General features: G+C 30.3%; 1 protein-coding gene across 1 annotated transcript in view; it reads left to right on the top strand.

Annotated features, from left to right (window-relative positions):
- Window positions 1–20,229, top strand: part of LOC142330013 (uncharacterized) — a 274,476-nt gene extending 254,247 nt beyond the window's left edge. The window contains exons 4-5 of the mRNA XM_075375018.1: window positions 4,792–5,034; window positions 17,945–20,229. Coding sequence (XP_075231133.1) covers window positions 4,792–5,034; window positions 17,945–18,126 — 425 coding nt within the window. The 3' untranslated portion in view covers window positions 18,127–20,229. The remainder of the gene's footprint in view (window positions 1–4,791; window positions 5,035–17,944) is intronic.
- The last annotated feature ends 810 nt before the right edge of the window (window positions 20,230–21,039 follow it).

Here is a 21,039-nt window from a genome sequence, read left to right as displayed (position 1 = left end):
CAAACATTAGACGATAGTGAAGCATCAACAAGTGCACAACTAGCATGGTTCTGAAAATAAAATCAAGAAAATATTCCCAAGAATACTTTAATACTGGGTTTACCAGTAATGAAGTAAATGAAGAAAAAAGGCCCCCGTGTGTCATTTGTTCAAACGTTTTGGCAGTAGATAGCATGAAACCTAGTAAGCTTAAACGATATTTGAAAACGCTTCATTGTGAGTATGTTAATAAACCCTGAGAATTTTTCAAATTAAAATTAAGATCATATGAAAAGCAAACATAATTTTTAAAGAAACTTTGTCTGTGAATGATAAAGCTTTACTTGCCTCTTACAAAGTTTCGTATAAAATAGCCAGATGTAAAAAGCCTCACACCATTGGTGAAGAGCTTATTTTCCCAGCTGAAGTTGAGATTATAGAAACTATGTTTGGAGATAATTTTGCCAAACAATTGCATTCCATACCTTTATCAAATGAAACTTTTGTTCGTCGAATCTATAATAATAGCTGAAGATGTATTGCATCAGCTTTCCAGGAAGTTACATGACAAATTGCTTTCAATTCAGCTTGATGAGGCAACAGATAGCAATAAAGATGCTCATTTCATTGTCTATGTTCAATTTTGTGATGGTATGTCAGCAGTAGACCTACTTTTCTGCAAGCCAATAGAACTCAAAGCTGCTTTCACATTATTTGCTATCTTAAATGATTTTATAAACGAGGCAAATATAGAGTGGAAAAATTACGTAGAAATATCCACCGATGGTTCTTGTTTATTGTCTGGAAGATTCCAAAGTATACAAGCACTTGTGAAACAAAAATCTTCACAGTGTGTCTGTACATACTGCATGATCCGCAGAGAAGCTCTGGCTTCCAAAGAAATGAGTCCTGGTCTGAATATTGTGCTCGCAACGGTTGTAACCGTAGTAAATTATATAAAAATGAGGTCCCTAAAATAAAGAATCTTTTCTGCTGTTTGTAAAGACATGGGTGCAATATAGTCAGCATTACTATTTGATTGCGAGGCAAGATGGTTATCATGTGGAAAATTTTTGCAATGTGTTTATGAATTAAGAGATGAAATCACCATTTTTCTAGAAGAGGAAAACTGACCAATCGGAAGCCAAGATTGTTTACTTGTGATTGAATTGAGCTGCTTGGTCGACATATTTGAGAAATTAAATACATTGAATTTTTAACTCCAAAGAGTAAATACATATATGTTGAATACGAGTTGTAAAGTAAATGCGTTTTCTAGAAAATTGAATTGTGGAGCAGAAATTTAAAGCAAGAAAACTTAGAAGTGTTTGCAAATGTGGATGAATGTGTTAAAACTTACAAGGCTGAAGAACAACATGTGAAAGTTGTTTAACCGTCGAAAATCATTTAGCCATGCTGGCAAAGAATTTTAGAAAGTATTTTGTTGCTACAACTTGGTAGCAAGTTATGAGTAGGTTAGGGATCCATTTTCCAAATACTCCTGAAGGGCTCTCAACTGCCGAAGAAGAAATCTTCATAGACTTCATTGCAAGTGGTGAAATCAAAAGACAATTTAGTAATAAATCACTCTTTAAATTTTTGGCAGGGGTGGATGTTGAGTTTTCTGCATTGAAAACAAGAGCATCTCATATACTATTACCACATTCAACATTCTACCTTTGCAAAACCAGATTTTCTGCAGTGACTGCTTTGAAGACAAAATATAGATCTCAGATAAATATAGAAAAAAAACTTAATAGTGTCTATTTCTAAAACCTTCGTTCAAAAAACTTTCCACTGCAAAATAGGCCCAAGGGAGTCGCTAATTACACTGATAAACATAATTTTTGTATAACATGCGATACATGATTTTAATCTGTTTTTGATGCTGAAAACAAATATGAACTCAGAATATTTCCATCATCACCATTTTTGAAAAAATTTTTAATTTTAATTAAAGGATTTTTTCAACATATAATTAGCATTTTAAGCTCCTATATTGTATTTTGTTAGCTCATTTTTTATTGTTTAACTTTGTTAACATAATTTCTAAGCTATAAATAAACAATACTAGACAAAGAATTAATTAATATCACAGTGACATATTATGACATCATATCTAATACTGAAGAGTGAGCCTTCATGGACAAGATTAATCATGTCTGTGCAGGTCAAAATATGTAGCTGAAATCACAGCAGTGTTGTTTGTATTAAGCACTGGATTTAGGAATGAATTAATTTTGTTCAGTCTTATTGTTGTCTTATATAAGTTTGTTAACAGTGCAGTGTCATAATGCCTTGAAATTGTGTAAAAGATGTGGATGCCTTTTTTTGTGTATGTGGTGAGTTGACTGCAAAATCAAACAGAAATACATTACACCTTTAATTAAAAAGACATATCATTTGTACTTTCATTGTAAAATTGGTAATCAGGATAAGACGTGGGCTCCTCATATAGTATTCACTAATTGTTCTGTATATTTAAGAGGATGGCTGAAAGGAAAATGGAAGGCTTTGCCATTTAGTGTACCTAGCGTGTACCAAAGGATCGTGTAACCAATTGTTACTTTTGTTTAATAATTGTGTCTGGAATTTCTAAAAAATCTAAACATACTGTAAAATATCCTTCATTGCAATCTGTAATCAGGCCTGTACCTCACAGTGAATTTATTCCATTTTCCGTGCCATCTGTGAATGTATGTTTCAAAAGCAGCGATGAAGAATCAGACAGTACTGTAGAAGATTACAATGATTTTGATTTTGAATTATCTTGCAATAACCCACATCTTTTATCACAATGTGAAATAAATGACTTGTTTAGGGATTTAAATTTATCAAAAAATCAAGCCGAACTGTTAAGATTAAGACTGCAAGGTTGGAATTTACTTTTAAAAAAATACAAAAATTTTGGGCTTTCAAAGCTGACAAAAAGAACTTTCTCAGTACTTTATTGACGAAAATAATTTGGCTTATTGCACAAATATTGAGGAGCTTGTGTTGCTCTTAGGACAAGTTCATATACCCGAGGACTGGTGCCTTTTCAAAGATTATTCCAAATGTAGTTTAAAAGTGGTTCTACTATGCAACAGTAACAAATATACTTTGATACCTATCACTTATGGTATTAATTTGAAAGAGACACACAATATGATGAAAGACATTCTTGAAAAAATAAATTATAAAAAACATAGCTGGAACATATGTAGTGATTTGAAAGTTATAGCTATTTGGTTAGGGTATACTAAGTACATGTGTTTTCTTTGCGAATGGGATAGCCGAGCTAGTGGTAAATATTATGTTACCAAAGAGTAAAAGAAACAGACAACTCTACTCCAAATGGGAAAAATATTATTCATGAGCTCTTAGTTGAACCCTAAAAAATATTTAGATAATTCTTCAGAGGATGAATGAGGATGATATGTATGAGTGTAAATGAAGTGTAATCTTATACATTCTCAGTTCGACCGTTCCTTTGATGTGTGGTTAATTGAAACCCAACCACCAAAGAACACCGGTATCCACGATCTAGTATTCAAATCCATATAAAAATAACTGACTTTACCAGGACTTGAACACTGGAACTCTCGACTTCCAAATCAGCTGATTTGGGAAGACACGTTCACCACTAGACCAACCTGGTGGGTTAGATAGATATTTACTAGCTGATAAAAAATATCCATTGGTTATCTATGTTTTTCCTCTTAGTAAGACCAAACCCATCATTGTTTTTTCCTGTGTACAGATAACCATTGTAGAAATAATGATTTCTGACATCTATCATGGTCATTATTTTAATACCGTATTTGACCAGTTTACACCACTTTAAACTACAAGTAGTTTAAAGCAGTGTAAATGTGTCCCTTTAAACAATCTCAGTTATTTCACTAAGAAATAACTGAGATATACATAATATTTACTACTATAGTTTAAACAAAGATTAATATAAAATAACATTACTAAAATAACATACTAAATTATAATGAAATTTTGCAAGATGTTTGCTCAACAATTTATGTGAAGTTCTTATTGAAGTTTCCAAGGGTTTACGTTGTACTACCTGCCCTTTCACTATTTCTTGGAAAATCCCATAGTGGTAAAAATTATGGTAGTATCAGGTAGATGGTTAAACATTTTAAATTACCACCATTTTGAAAATTTGGAATAGTTTTTATTAAATTTAACATATTGCTTAAAGTTAATATAAAAAAAAATATTAAAATTTTTAATAATATGCTGCATAGAAGGGAAATTATTACTATATTTTTTTATTTCATTTTAAGATAAACAAGCTAATTGAAAACAAAACACTTTACATCTGATGATCTCTTGAAATCTTTTTCATGAATTCGATATGCAAATCATTACCAAAATTTGGTAATACTGTGTTAAATAGATAATTATACATACAAATACAATGCGGTGTATTTTTTAAATTTTCATTTTTAATTTAATACGGGAACCGTTAAACAACTTTCAACCATTAAACATAGAAAATTAAATTTAGCAAATATTTTCTCTATTTGCTCCATTTTAGTTTGGACTGTTGCAGCCTTAGTTTTTTATCAAAATTCTTATTTCTCAATGCCCTTTAAAATGATTTGGCAAAATCTGATGCTTTCCGTTTAAAATTTTTAAGCTGCCTCTTCTCATGTGAGTTCCCTGAATACTCAAAATGTGGTGGTCTCAACTGAAAATATGTATTGTTTATTAACAGTTCTAGTTAAAATTAAATAAGTTTTTGTTATCATTATTAATCACTACTACTAAAAGATTATGGTTCATGAATTTTCATAACATGATAATTTTTATTAGGTATATCGAGTACAAGTAGCAGCAGTGCAGGAAGTACATCAGAAGAGTCAACAATGACTGCATTAGACACATCATTGTCATCATCATATAGCAGTGTTGCTGGTGGCATTAGTAGCGGTATTATGAGCAATAACTACGACCCTACTAATAATACGAGCAGCAGCAGCAGTACACAGTACACAATGACAACTGATAATAATATATCACCATCACCATCAGTGCCGACTGTTTGTGTAGTAATGGGTAAGTTACACATACATTAAACAAAGTGGCTGACATAATAACAAATAACACTAATCACAGTAAATCAAATGTTCTATTTTGGTGAGTCATAAATAAGGAACAGCAGTATTAAACTACCTTTTATGTAGAGGTAAATGATCTTTGTGTAAAAACAAAATAAAATCAGCTAGACAGTTAGTGTAGCAGTCTGCGTATTAGCTTCTACATGAATTGGCTTTGAGTTCAATTCCTGGCAGCGATTTGGTATTCTTTATCACCTAATTCTTTATGTTTAATATTAAAATAAATACACGTTATTATATGACTTCTCTTCATGTGGATTTAAGTTTTATAGTTAAGCTCTTTTCAGGAATAGTGATTTCCTATATCATTGATAATAAAAAGGAATGCCCACAACATTTGCCTCAAAGGCTCAATGAAAAACATGGGAAAATCTTATTCAAAACAGTATTACAAAAGTAAAAAATTAATTTAAAAAAATAAAAGCAATCTTATTAATACATAGATATTACATTTTTTTTGAAATTATAGATTGATGCAGGTTTGGAAAGATAATAAGTAACTAAAATTTATACTCTATATAAAAGGTTTGAAGGAAGTAGTAATTGTTGATATTTTAATATTATAAGTGCATGTTAAACAAAGTATGCAAAAACTATTTTGGCATTATAGCTAAAAACTAATAAACAAAATAAGATTGTTTATATAAAAGGAGATCTTTGAATTTAATTTATAATAAATTGTTCAGAAGATTTTTTTAGATTTTTGGGAAGTTAATTAAAAACTGACTGATTATATAACAAGGGCCTTTCTAGTAGACCACATTATACTGTTTAACAAAAATATTAGGGATTTGTTACAAGTGAAGGATCTTTCGCATTACATTCCAGCAGCTTTAAAACTGCTGTAATACATTTGTAAGTGCTTTTATTTTTTAGTATATTATTTTTCTCTATTTTGTAATAGATAATAATTAGAAATAAAAAAAGGAAATTATATTGTAATATTCACTATTAATTCTTATTAAACCCTTGTGATATTCAGTAGCATAGTGCTAATCTGGATGCCGATTTTCTGAATGTTCACCTATCCGAACTGATTACATCCATGGTAGGCAATTTAGAAAAATTAATATGCTTTGTAAATCTAAAATGCTATTCAAATAAAGTTTTGTTTCAACAGAAAATTTATTTTTATCGATCATTGTTTTTACTGGATTTTTTAATTGACTTTTTGCAATTTGATCGCAAAATAATGCAGTTCTCTACAGGTTCTTTGTGTACCTAATCTTCAAGCTCATAAACAAAGATCAATTAAAGCAAGTACAGATTACAGATTTTTTTAAAGAAAAAACAGTGTTTTTAAAGGTATGTTTTATTATCTTATTGACTGTCATTAAGTTTTATTCTTTAAATATACTGTAGTTTTTTCAATTTTTTTTTTATTTTTAAAAAATGGTATTTTTTTAACACATAACATACTAACTTAAATTTTCCCTTGTAAGATTTTTTAATAAATCTTTTAAATGATATTTTTTGTAAAATATTATTGTAATAAATTTTTATTTCTTTCAGATAATTTTTGTAAACTGTGTTCCTTTAATTAGCAAGTTTCTATTCATTGAATTTTTTTGTAATGTGTTACTGTATATATTTTTCATTACATTATCCAAAATTCTGAGCCTATCTTTTTATTTTTACATTTATTTAAAATACATTATTTATTTTTAATAATTTATCATTTTATTTTAAAATAAATACATTAAATATACATTAAATACAATAAATACAATAAATAATAGTGATACATTAAATGTTAGAATGATATGTTCGATATGCGTGATAGATCTTTTTGAATATTCCAGTTCAGATTTCTGATTATCCAGATTCGGCCTTGCCAAGATCAATCCAGGTAGTCGGCATTCTACTGTAACTTATCTTAAAATTGTTATTTATCATTCTACTATCTATATAAATTTACTTATTTAATCGTACTGCTATTAATAATGTCCTGATGAAATAAAACACATTCTACGCCGATCATTCTAATTTTTATATAAGCTGATTCATTAGTGCTTGTTACAATATCAATTTTCCAGTTACAGCATGACATGGATACAACAGAAAAGTATCTTCAGTTTTTACAAATCATGGAGCGTCACATCAGAATGTATTTTGCACAAATGGTCATCCAACCAGGTTAATCCATTACTTAAAAAGCTGAGCACTGGCCATGCAATAAATCAACATGCAAGAGTAAAATAAAGATTAGAAAAGGGTCAGGTTGGTAGGTGGTAAATTGCCTTTCAATGAAATAATATTGTTTATTTATTCATGGGTTAATAAGCTCTTGTTTTTGTGAAAAGGATTAGAGGTAGCAAAAAATTCAAGTACCGATCAGCAAAGTTATTTGAGGAAGGTGTCCACTAATCATTTATGGCAAAACTCCTATCAAAGTAGCTGAGGAAGGATACACTGTTAAAATAGATGAGTCGTGTTTCATGCAAGGAAATACAACATAGAGAAAATGTGTCTACAACAATGAGTTTTTGAGGCGCATCCCACGAATATGATAGCATTCCTGTGTGCTCTATAGTGTAGCAACCTTAAAACAATTTTACTAAAAATGGCAATAATTTCTGGGACTTATAAAAAGGATATTGCGGTCTAAGTAGTGACAGGATGTGCAATATGCCCACTTCACTGCTAACCACAGTAACAATTTTGTTTGGGTGCTTTACCCAAACAATATTTTTGCCTCATTGCAGTGGTCCAAATTTTATTAAAATAAAAACGATTTTCAACACTTAACAACTGCAAAACTTGATCCAATTTCTTCCAAAGTATTTTCTGTACAGAAATCTCTTAAATATTGTTGACATTAAATGAACATTTCATTTTTTATATTACATGTATTCTTGTATGGAGACAAATTCTTATTGATAATCAACCCCAGATACTTCAGACATTCAACCTATTGAATTACCTCAATACCGCAGTCTGCAACCCTCATACGTGTAAATCTATGATGTCTAAAGTTCTATGCCCAGTTGAAAATCTACATAATTAATTTTTCTAGATTAAGATGTAATGTTTTTATTTAGATAATATTTCACTATTATTAAATGGACATACTTTTTTTCCTCTCTTCAGTCATTTGACTGGTTTAATGCAGCTCTCCAAGATTCCCTATCTAGGGCCAGTTGTTTCATTTCAGATACCCCCTTCATCACACATCCCTAATAATTTGATTTACATATTCCAAATGTTGCTACCTGCACAATTTTTCCCTTCTTCCTGTCCCTCCAATATTAAAGCAACTATTCTAGGATGACTTAATATGTGGCCTATAAAGTCTGTCTCTTCTTTCGACTATATTTTTCCAAATCCTTCTTTCTTCATCAATTTGCTGCAACGTCTCTTCATTTGTCACTTTATCCACCCATCTGATTTCTAGCATTCTCCTATAGCACCACATTTCAAAAGCTTCTAATCTTTTCCTAATAAAAAAGGACTCCCTTTTTTTTATTAGGCTTCTTTCTTATGTTCTTCAATTATTACTGCTGCTGTTTGGTTCCTGTAAATGTTATCAATCGCTCTTCAATCTCTGTATTTGAACCCTAATTTATTTTAAAATGCTGAATATTTTATTCCAGTCTACGTTAACAAACGCCTTTTCTAGGTTTATAAATGCCAAGTATGTTGGTTTGTTTCCTTTAATCTTCCTTCCACTATTAATCTGAGCCCTAAAATTGCTTCCCTTGTCCCTATACTCTTCCTGAAACCAAATTGGTCTTCTCCTAACATTTCTTCCACTCTCCTCTCAATTCTTCTTACAGAATTCTACTTAAGATTTTTGATGCATGACTAGTTAAACTAATTGTTCTGTATTCTTCACATTTATCTGCTCCTGCTTTGGTATCATGACTATAACACTCTTTTCAAAGTCCGATGGAACTTGCCCTTTTTCATAAATACTACACACCAGTTTGTACTATCTGTCTATCGCTTCCTCACCTGCACTATGCAGTAATTCTGCAGGTATTCTGTCTATTCCAGGAGCCTTTCTGCCATTAAAATCTTTTAATGCTCTCTTAAATTCAGATCTCAGTATTCATCCTCTTCAACTTCCTCTTCTTCCTCTACAACACTGTTTTCTAATTCATTTTCTCCATATAGCTTTTCAATATATTCCACCACCTACTGACCTTTCCTTTGGTATTATAAATCGGTGTACCATCTTTGTTTCACACATTATTAGAATTTAAATTATGTACCATAACATTTTCCTTAACTTTTTATTTTCCATAACTTATCTATTTCTATTTCTATTTTGGTTCATTTCTCTTTCCACTTTTGAACCATTTCTTTAATCCACTCTTCTTTCACTACTTTGTACTTCCTGATTATAGTATTTCTTAATTGTCAATAGTTCCTTTTACTTTCTTCATCACTAACATTCTTATATTTTCTACATTTATCCATCAGCTGCAATTTATCCTCTGACATCCAAGGTTTTCTACCAGTTCTTTTTGTTCTGACTAAGTTCACTTCTGCTGATTTAAGAATTTCCTTTTTAATATTCTCCCATTCTTCTTCTACATTTTCTACCTTATCTTTTTCACTCAAATCTCTTGCGATGTCCTCAAAAATCTTCTTTACCTCCTCTTCTGCAAGCTTCTCTAAATTCCACTGATTCATCTGACACCTTTTCTTCAGGTTTTTAAACCCCAATCTACATGTCATCATCACTAAATTATGGTCGCTATCAATATCTGCTCCAGGGTAAGCTTTGCAGTCGACAAGTTGATTTCTAAATCTTTGGTTAACCATGACATAATCCATCTGATACCTTGCAGTATCACCTGACCTTTTCCATGTCTATATTCTTCTATTATGATTTCAAATCAAATCAGATCATTTTGTACAGTATATGTACAATGTACAGTATATGACATTTTTATGCAAACAGTAAACTTTATTAGACATTTAATACATAAAAAAATAAAAACAGTAAAACAGTAAAAAAGCAAAAATTAAAATTAAATATGTACATTAAAAAAATTAAAATTAACTTTAAATAGTTTAAAAGAACTAGGTACCTTATTTAGGCATTATTATTTGCATGTGTCAAGGTTACCGTGACACTTAAAAATTAGTAGTTGAGTTAATGGAGAATTAAAACTAGAGTAAAAAAATTAAAACTAGTAATTTATAATTTACAGCAGAGCAGACAAATAAAAAATATTTAAAAAATAATAATGGATTTACCAACGTGAATTCTATAATTTAATTAAACTTATTGTACAACAGCTAGTAATAATAAAGGTAGAAGCTATTCTAAAAAAAATGCAAAATTAAATAGTTAACATTAGAATACAAATATTACTGATAAACACTGTAAACACTCTTTACACTGTACAGTGTTGATAACCAGTTTTTCAAATTTCTTTTATTTAATTTAATGTTTAGAGAGTTATTTTTTATAAATACAGGTTATTTATAAAAGATTATTGGGGAAAAATAAGTGTAAAATTTATTAAATGTAGTAAAATTTGATTTTGGCATGTGAATCTTATGCCTAGACTTCAACTGTTCATATATATTAATTTCTTTTGGTTTTCTACCACTTCTTTTGTAAAAAAATTTTAAACTTTATATACATACGCTTGTTGTAGTGGGAAGATATTTAGATTTAAAAAAAATTTGTCTCAAACGTTCAGTTTGAGCTTTTTTTTTTGCAATTATTCAAATAATTTTTTTTTTGTATGTTAGCAATAGGAATTAAGTTTGTGTTAAAAGCCACTCCATTAAAAGTTAATCCATAATCTAATCTACTTTGTACCAGAGAAAAATAAAGCTTTCTACTGATTTCTTGAGGGCAGAGATTAGTTAGGAAGTAAAAAATTCTTGTGGTTTTATTTAACTTTTTTGTTAAGCTGTCTATGTGGAGTTTCCAGGACAGTTGTTCATCTATGAGAATAACCAAATATTTCATAGAAAATTCTCTAAGTATGGGGGAACATGTTTGGCATGCACTGAGTGAAACGAAATACTGCAGACACCTATAAGTAACTGAGTTTAAAGAGTCTTTTAATGAGTTTAATAGTTTAAAGAGATCTAAAATGAGTCATTTTTTAGATCATCAGGATATTTGCCGCTCTCAAGAATTATATAAATAATGTATATGAAAACTTCTTTAATATTAATAAACACTTTTTTAATTAAATCAGAATTTATGTTACCTAATTCTTGTGACTTATTTTTCTTTAAAGATTTAACAATTTTTTCAACAATACAACTTGTAACTGGTTGTAAAAAAATTGAGTTGGTTACATTTTTATGATTAAGATATTTTTTGTAGTTATCACGGTTAGGTGTGTCATTAAGTGGTCTTAACTTGTCAGCTACGTTTATAAAATAAACATTAAAAAGATTAGCAGTTTTAAGGTTATCAGTAACAATTTCATTTTCAATTAATAACTTATTAGTTACCATTGTTCTACGTTTTAGGCCAGTTACTTCATTAATTACTTTCCATTCAGCTTTCGTGTATCCTTGACATTTTTTAAAAGTGTTATGATAGAAATAGTTTTTTTTTATTTTTAATTTCAGCTTGTAAACCGTGCTTGAATGATTTAAAGTACATTTTCAGTTTTTTATTCTGTGAATCTTTTAAAGTTTTTTCTAAAGTAAGTTACGTTCTCGAATTTTATTACATATGTAGTCATTTATCCAAGGTTTAAGATATTTATATTTTTGCTGATTTTGTTTAGTCTACATGTAGTTGGAAATGCGATTATTTAGAGTAGATAAAAGGATATGAAAAGCAAGAGAGAGATCAGATTGAGAATAAACAAAAGACCAGTCATTAGTTGACAGGGCACTGATTAGTTCATCATAGTTTATAACTAAGTGTGTGATGTGGTCTGTTTTTGGCTTATCAACAGATAAGGAAAAACCAGTCATGCTATGATCTGTAATAACAGAATTAAATATTTCTGTAGTTATCTCCATAAATTGTTTTGTCTTAAACCTAACAAAAATGTGATCTATACAAGTTCTCGTGTTGTCAGTAAAACGCTTAAGTGATTCTGAACCGTAACTAGACATAACTGTTTTATATTCATTTATTACATTTGTGTCTTTTAGTAAATTTAAGCAATTAGTTCTGCAAATAATTCTCTACTTCAGTGATGAAGCTATATTTATTACCAGTATGATGGTATATGGCTACAAGATTAAATGATAAATCGGACACTGTACATCTAAGCAGTACAGTGTCTGATTCTTGAATTACCAAATCAATAATTTCAAAAATAACAGAATCAAGAAAATATACAATTATACCACCACAGCGGTAATCATTATTGCAATTTTCAACAACAGTTTAATTTTCTAACTTGTTCTGGCATATTTCATAGGATTCTACCCAAACTTCAGATAAAATTATTACGTCAGGTAATGTTTCCCAGGTTGACATAAGAGTTACAAAATTATCAAAATTGATATGCTTACTTCTTATGTTCTGATGAACTAGTGTGAAATTATTTTTCCACTATAATTCATTCATTAGAAAAAAATAACAATAATATCAAAAACTAAAATCCAAGTACATAATAAGTATTTTTGTTAAAACAGAAACCTTATAATAAGAAAAAAAAAAATTAACAGTAGTATTGATATTTACAGTTTCTCGAGGTCATCTGAACAAGTGATACGTATTACTTTGGAAGAACGATCTTTACTTTTCCACATGAAGATACTACCACCTTTCATCCACAGATATGCATACCCTTATTTCTTTTTTGCTTCTCTGGCCAAAAAGTGTAATTTTTTCTGAGTCGGACTCAGTGATTCATTGATGAAAACTCGATTATCAGCCACCATGCTCATATCTAGTGTCGATAAGTTCTTACTTATATGTTTCTTTACAAGAAATTCCTCCTTATCAATAAACCTGGTGAACTTCACTATTATCCTGGGAGCTCATCGTTCCGCCTATCGTTAAGTCGATGACAGTTATCTATCATATTATCAGAGACATTAAAAATCAATTGCTTTTCCAACCTCCTTTACAACTTCAACGATGTCCTCTTCTTTTTTTCTTGAAATTCCTTGAATTTCAATACAGTTTTTACAGGAATATTGTTCTGCCTCTTTAATTCTAAATTCCAATTCAGGATTCTCTTTTTCAGATGTTTGTTTTCTGTTTATAGAACATCTGTTTTTCTTAAGTAGTCTTCAATTATCTTAGCTTGTTGTTCCAATACTTTGTTGATGTCATCAATTTTGTTGAACAATTAATCATATGAGTCATTAAAGTCTTTCTTGGATTGTTTTTGTTCTTGCTTAATGGCTAGAAGTTCTTTCATTCGTCTTGCAAGGTAAGATTGTTGACTAAAAAAGTGCATTCCTGCTCAATACTCTTCTCTTCACGGCAAGAAAAACAGTCATTGTTGGTCAAAGTATTCTTCATATTAACACAGGACCCGTGAAAAATTTTACTGCACTTTATACACGAAATATTAAACAATTTTGAAATTATTCATTTAGTACAGCCTGAAATTCCGCAAACATCTTATTTTTATTTAAATTTATGAAAAGATAACAACAATTTTTAGAATATAAATACTTGTAAAGAAAATACACTGGATGAGTCACATTATTCAACGAAATTAAAACTCTGCTTAAATATAAAATAAAATGTGATAAGAAGCCTCTGCCGATACGATGTTAACTCCATGAGCTCGTAATTAATACTGATTTTTAAACTGGGTGTTGACAATTACTAAATTATACTTTGTGCAAAATCCTACAAGTCAGTTCTCTCTTTCATTCCTTTTGCCCAGCCCATATTTGCCCACAATGTTTCCATTCTTGCCTTTTCCGATACTTTCATTCTAATCTCCAACTATTTTTAAATTTTCATCCCTTTTTATGTGTTTAATTGCTTCATATACACACTCTACCTCATCATCATCATGGGCCCTTTTAGGTATATAGACATTAACAATCCTTATTACAATGATTCTGTCACTATGCATTCTGAAATACTCTACTCTCTTCCCTATCTTCTTTCTTTTTCCTGTTTAGCCTCCGGTAATTACCTTTTAGATAATACTTCAGAGGATGAATGAGGATGATATGTACGAGTGTAAATGAAGTGAACTGAAACTGTACAAGAGATTGTTACAGTCTCAGTTCGACCATTCCCGAGATGTGTGGTTAATTGAAATCCAACCACCAAAGAACATCAGTATCCATGATCTAGTATTCAAATCCATGTAAAAATAACTGACTTTACTAGGATTTGAACGCTGGAACTCCTCTCGACTTCCAAATCGCATGATTTGGGAAGACGCGTTAACCACTAGACCAACCTGGTGGGTTCTTCTCTTTCTTCTTGTTCATTACAAAACCTACTCCTGCCTGCCCTTTATTTGAGGCATTGTTAATTATTCTAAAATCACCTAACCAAAAATCATTTTTCTCTTCCCACTGAACCTCGCTAATTCCTACTACATCTACATTTAATTTATTCATTTCCCTCTCTAGATTTTTGAACCTACCAACCTTTTTTAGACTTCTAACATTCTACACTCTGACTCGTAGAATGTTATTTTTTAATTTTCTGGTGACCCCTTAGTTAGTAGTCCCCACCTGGAGATCCAAACAGAGGACTAGTTTTCATCTGGGATATTTTATCAACGAACGCGCCTCCATCTTTGTTATATGAAAATGCAGAGTTACATTTTCTTGGAAAAAAGCAACTGTAGTTTTCCATTGCTTTCAGCTGCACAGTACTCAGAAGATTGAGTGATGTTGATATGGCCATTAAATCCTCCTGACCTACGCCCTTAACAACTACTGAAAGAACTGCTGCCCTCTTTCAGGAATCATTCCTAAGTCTGGCTCTCAACAGATACCTCTCCAATATGGTTGCACCTTCAGTCCAGCTACTCTGTTTCACTGAGTACTCAAGCCCCCTCATCATCGGCAAGGTCTCATGATTCATAGAGGGAGATGGACATACTACTATCATTAATGGGAATATTATCTGTGCAACTAATTTGCTAACAATGAAGCATCTGCATGTTTGAACTCGTAACACAGACTTTTCTAAACCTGTTACGTTTTTTTTATAATGTATAGACAGTTCAATGTGCAAAGAGGTAAAAACAAATGATGTGACATTTTGAAGAAAATCATTTACAAATACTGAGAAAAGCAAAGGATTAGGACACTTACTGGAGAACTCTGCATTCTACAATTTTTATAGGAGTACAATTTCAGTTTTTATGGTTTTATTATGAGAAGATGATCTTTTAATTTATCCATACAAAACAGGAAAGCTTGGTAAAAATGTTAGTATCATTTTTCAAGCTGAAAAATAGTAATTTATCACAACTTAATTCTCAGATTCAATGTGATTTAAGTTTTACTGGGCGTCAATAGATATAATTGGAGCAACAGTATCAAAAATTAGTTCAGACATGTTGATTACCGAACTCTGTAAGGACCCAGCACCATATGAAAAGAATAAATAAATAAAATTAATAAATATTTTATTCTGATTAGTACATAATAATAAATTGTATAGCTCATGTCATGGATAGATGTGTTACTCCAAGGTTAAAAACAGGAACTGCTCTCCATTTGCCTGGATGGATCGAAGGAAACTGTGGTAAAACCTTGATCAGAGCATCACAAAATACAATTAAATTAATTATAAAATAAAAAGTAGATATAGCAGGCGGCACATAGCTGTGCACATTGTGAGTGAGAGAGAAAGATTGATAGAACAGGTGGAACAGTTAGATAATCATTCCTTTATGAAAACATCTTATATATCTCTGTATAGTTACATAGTTGCAGTACATTATCAGAATTATTCAGGGATAGTTAGTAGTGCGGTAAGCCAGCCATTAGCCTATGTGCCCAGCAATATGCCGCCCACTATAAGATTAAAGTTCATATTAATTACATTAAATTACCTAAATACATGAAATAATATTAAGATAAATACTTAAAGATACTAAAATATAAAAAAATAACTGAAAAATAATTCACAATTCAGAATGAAAATTATTTGAACCTATTTTTATGTGCATCTTTTACAGATTGCAAAACGTTGGGATTTTTTAAAATAATATTATTTAAAAACTTATCAATAGAATAATACTCTTTCTGTAAAAGAAAATTTTTTAGTATATATATTGAATTAATTGGTAGGACAATTTTTTTTAAAATGGTTTGGTAATTTATTAAAAATGATAATGAAATAAGCCCCTTTTTTATAAGCCAAAGTATGGATGGTTATATGAAAACAGTTCTGTTGTGTGGTCTAGTAGAGGTTGATTTGTTTTTTTTTTTAAGAATAAGTAAAAGTTTTTTTTTAGCAAAGAATTGCACATTCATAAATATAAACACAATGAAAGTTAAAATTGCTAATTTTCTAGATATCAGTCTCTATATGTTTCATAATTATGGTAACAAACTACGATGTGACAACCTATTTTTGTATCTTCAAAACTCATTCTTACTTTTTGAGGGAACCCCAAGAAATGACATTATATCAGATGAGCGACTTAAAACCAAACTGACCCGGCTCAGACTGCAATTATTTGAGTATCATCTTTAATACTCCTACCACTAGCGCCAGTATTGTTTGTCTATGTTACAACTCTCATCTATTGCCAGTTGTAAATTGTTCATGCTTATGCAGTATAATTTAATTTTTTTGCAGTTGTGTTTTTTTAAATACATTATTCGATTAAGAAAGGGTTGCTTAATGGAAGCTTATGTGCATTCTGAATCCTTTCAAGAAACATGTCAAATATTCGTGGAAATATTTCCAAATACCAGTACCCCAGCAAAAAAAAAGCATACATAATTTGGTTGAAAAATGGCATACAATGAGGTCTGTTTCAAACACAAAACAAAATAGGTGAGTTTCCATTAGGATTCCAGAGACCATAAACAATGCTCAACGCATTTCTGCCGGTCTGAAAAAATTTATACGTAAATTATCACAACAAAGTTGTGTAAAATATACATCTCGCAATAAGATTCTTCATGATTTAAATTTGAAACCGTATCAAGTAACAACTGTGCAACAACTTAAAAGAATAGACATACCAAAGCATCTTAATTATCACAACCAGCTTCTCAAAAGTACTGTCAATGGATAGATAGATCTGATCCTGTGTTTCATGTCAGACAAGGCACAGTTTCATTTATCTGGGCATAATTCACTTGGCACCAAGAATTAGATGACTGAAAATCCTCACCATATGTTTGAACATCCACTTCTACATGACAAGTCCAAACTTGTCATCTAATAAATTACCCAGAAATTTTGCTTTATGGGTAATAGAAACACTATCATTATTGTTATAGGAATTCCATCCTTCTGATCAATAATGTTATGTCTACCTGAGAAGCACAATGCCCAGTTTTATCTATATTTAAAGTGAGCTAGTTATAATTGATCTGATCGAACTGGAAAAATTAAAAAAGGCATTCTCATCTTGATGAGTCTCACTTTAGTCCCTAGTGATTGCATCCATATTATTTTGTATTGAACTACAAAGTAAAAAATTGTTTTGTTTATTATGTTTATAGCGCTTAGTAACACTTACTGCTGTAGTAGTAACTTGTTCTTGTTGAATAAATGGTTTCACTTTAGTGTCAACCATTCTGCATTTTTTATTGTATTAATGGAAATGTCTATTAATAATGTATTTGTTAGTGCACTTGTCGGTACCAAAATAAAATGTCTGTTTTATCAAAAACGAGTTGATGCAAGAAAATTAAGACATTTTTGTAACTTAAAGTCTGATTTATTGTATATAATATACTTGTATTAAGAAATAATTTATGAGTGATGATTTCTATTTGTTGAACAGGTCGTGAATATTATCTGGGTGAAGTTTTGCCACATGAGACAGGAACATGCCTTGAATGCCAGTGTGGACATGAAGGTCGTGTAACATGCAGCCCTAAAGATTGTATCACTCAACAAGATGATGAATTTCGTAACCCAAGCGACACAAATTCATTAGATATGTTTGATGTAGATATATTTTAATGCCTTTACTACTACTATTATTATTATTTATATTATGAAATAAACATTTTATAGTTTTTTGTAAAAATGATAAATAGCAATGCTTATCTGAACATATTTTTTTCAGATTCATTTAGTTAGTCAAAGTAAATTAAGCCCAAACATCTTAAATTTTAAAACATGCTGTTGCTAACTAAAAAATTTTATGATTTTCTTGGAGGTAAATTAAATAACTTTACAACTAACAAGCCAAGATTTATAATAAAATGAGATCATACTACTTTTGTCAAACATAAGCAATAACGTCAACTGGAATCATAGCACAGTAATAACAGTATTAGTAAAGACTACTATATATTGAAAACATTAAAATGCAAGATTGAAACTTCTGTTACATTTTAATTTGCTTATTTTGAATTTAAACCTTTCTATCCCAAATTTTGAAAATTTTAGGAAAAAATTTTTTTCTTCTATTGTTTGGCTTAATACCCCTTAAAAAGACAAGTATAATCTTTATAATCTTTTTCTCCTTCCCATAAGCTCTCCAGAGAAATGTTTTAAAACAATACTGGGACAATAAGGAGTATATCGTAGCTATCAATAATATATTTTCTTACCAACTATCAAGATATTACAAAACATGCCAAAATATAAAAAATAAAAAAAACATGCAAAACATAAAAAAAGCAATGCATAATTGTAAAAATAAATCAACTAATCTAAAACCACGTAATTCTAATAAATCAGTGCAAGAGTATACTAAAACAAATCAAATGGGTAAAGAATAATTTCATATCTAAAATTTGTATAATGTGAAAGAATTAAAAATTATAAAAAAGTAACTGTTAAAATTAGTAGTCATAATCTAATAACTGAAAAACACAGCAAAAATAATAACAAACTCTTGTAAAACAAAATACATAACAGTGTACAACATTATAGATATAATAATGTTCATAATAGTTTAATCATTTATTTTTTATGACAGTACAAGAAATAATTTCTTTCAGCAGTAAAACTGAGTCGAATACCATATTTGATGCAAGATACTCTTGTAAAACCTTTATTACAATTTTGGCAACGCCCCTGGGTTTCAACAATCGTAGGGAAATGACCCACATTATGGTAACGAACATCATCAACTGGTGCAATAGATACATTATGCTTCTTTCTTTTTCCAACAGGTGATTTTTCAGCATTAGTACTTGGGCGGCCTCTTTTTTTAATATGGATTTACCAGCATTAGCTAGCACACTAGCTATTTTTGCTTGAAACTGTATCAAGGCTAGTCGGGTTTTACGGTTTCTTTGTATTTCATGACATCTGTACAGCATCTATGAGTTAACTACAGAAACTCCAAGACACCAAAAAACTATGCGCATGTACCATTTGTTCAAACGGATACTAATGTGATATAATTCAAGGAGCATATCACTCAAATCCACCCCTCCCATAAAGTTATTATATTCCTGTACAGCAAATGGGCAAGGCACCTGAATGTGTTTGTGTTCCTGCTGACTCCATCGTTGGCAGGAATCCATTGGATCAATACATGCATAAGACACGAAATTGATCGCTTTTCAATCCAGCCAGTACATTAGAGCAAGATTTTCTCCTGTTTCAACACTATAATCACACAATCCACAACCCCTTTTTCTCAGTTCTGCTTCTGTACTCAGGACACACTTTCCCATTCGATCCTTGCGCACTGTTCCCAAATAAAAAATACTCCTCTCTTTTAAATTCTTCACCAGAGTAAGTGATGAAAAAAAAATTTTTTTATTTCTTTTATTTCTTTCATTTTTACATAATTAATAATTAATTTACAAAATTAATGGAGTAATCCTAATACTAATTATAATATTACTTAACTTAATTTAACATTGTTTTATAATACAATTTAATATTTATTACTTAACTTAATTATACTTAATTTATACAATTTGTAAAAGATGAAAGATTAGGTGTCCACAAGGGTCATGCCCATTTTGTGGCACCATCCCTTTTCTATTAATCTTTTTAGTTAGAGTAAGGGGAAAAGTAAACAGTTTTATTTTATATAGGAGAATTAGTAATATAGAATTAGTATATAGAAAATTATCACAATAAATTTTATAATTTTTATGAGCTGGTATATTTCCTGAAAACCCTATTTCATAATCATTTGCTGTTTTTACCAGTATAAATTCTGAAATCATACATAATTCCAGAACTTCCAACTCGTGTAAAGCATTTATATCCCCATTTATGGGGCTTAGATTTTAAATATTGCTTGAGGTCAGTTCTGCCCTGGAAGGGTATATTTTGTTCATCCACTACGTGCTTTTATTCCTGAGAAATACTCTACATAGCTGTTTGAATTGCCAACAGTAGCGGTCTAACTTTAAACAACTTATCATGATTTGTGTCAGTTACTGAGATAGTTTTCTGGTTATCAGCCAAATGAAAATACCGTAATAACTGTTGAAACCGGTTTCTACTCATTAAGTCTGCAATGAAGCTATACATTCAGTAGACCAGTACAATCTTAACACTGGGCATATGCATTATCCCAATTTGTAAAAAAATTGAAAATAACTGTTCTATTTCATCAGCCGAAAGATTTAAAACCTTTCCATCCTTTTTAAGGGCGTAATTATTAGATTCTACAGCTATTAAATTTATAAGTTCATCTGAAATATAATTTTTAAAATACTGATAAGAGGTCACTTCTTCTTTGGGATGAGGTGGAAGGGAATCCTTCCACATAGAATCTGGATTGCAAAATGGTATTTTTTTTAACTTCCATGTATGTGCAACTTTTTGACCTCTTTGTTGGGGGATGTTTGGTTTGGAGCCTGAAACTACAGGTTCATCTACTTCTTCTTGATTAATCTTGAAAACCAAATGAAAATAACTACTATCTTATTAAACCAAAATGGGACAACATAACAA

This window comes from Lycorma delicatula, chromosome 9, assembly GCF_047948215.1.
Source record: "Lycorma delicatula isolate Av1 chromosome 9, ASM4794821v1, whole genome shotgun sequence".
Lineage (NCBI taxonomy): Eukaryota > Metazoa > Arthropoda > Insecta > Hemiptera > Fulgoridae > Lycorma > Lycorma delicatula.
The sequence above is the reverse complement of the archived record's forward strand: the minus strand, read 5'-3'. Positions and strand labels throughout refer to the sequence as shown.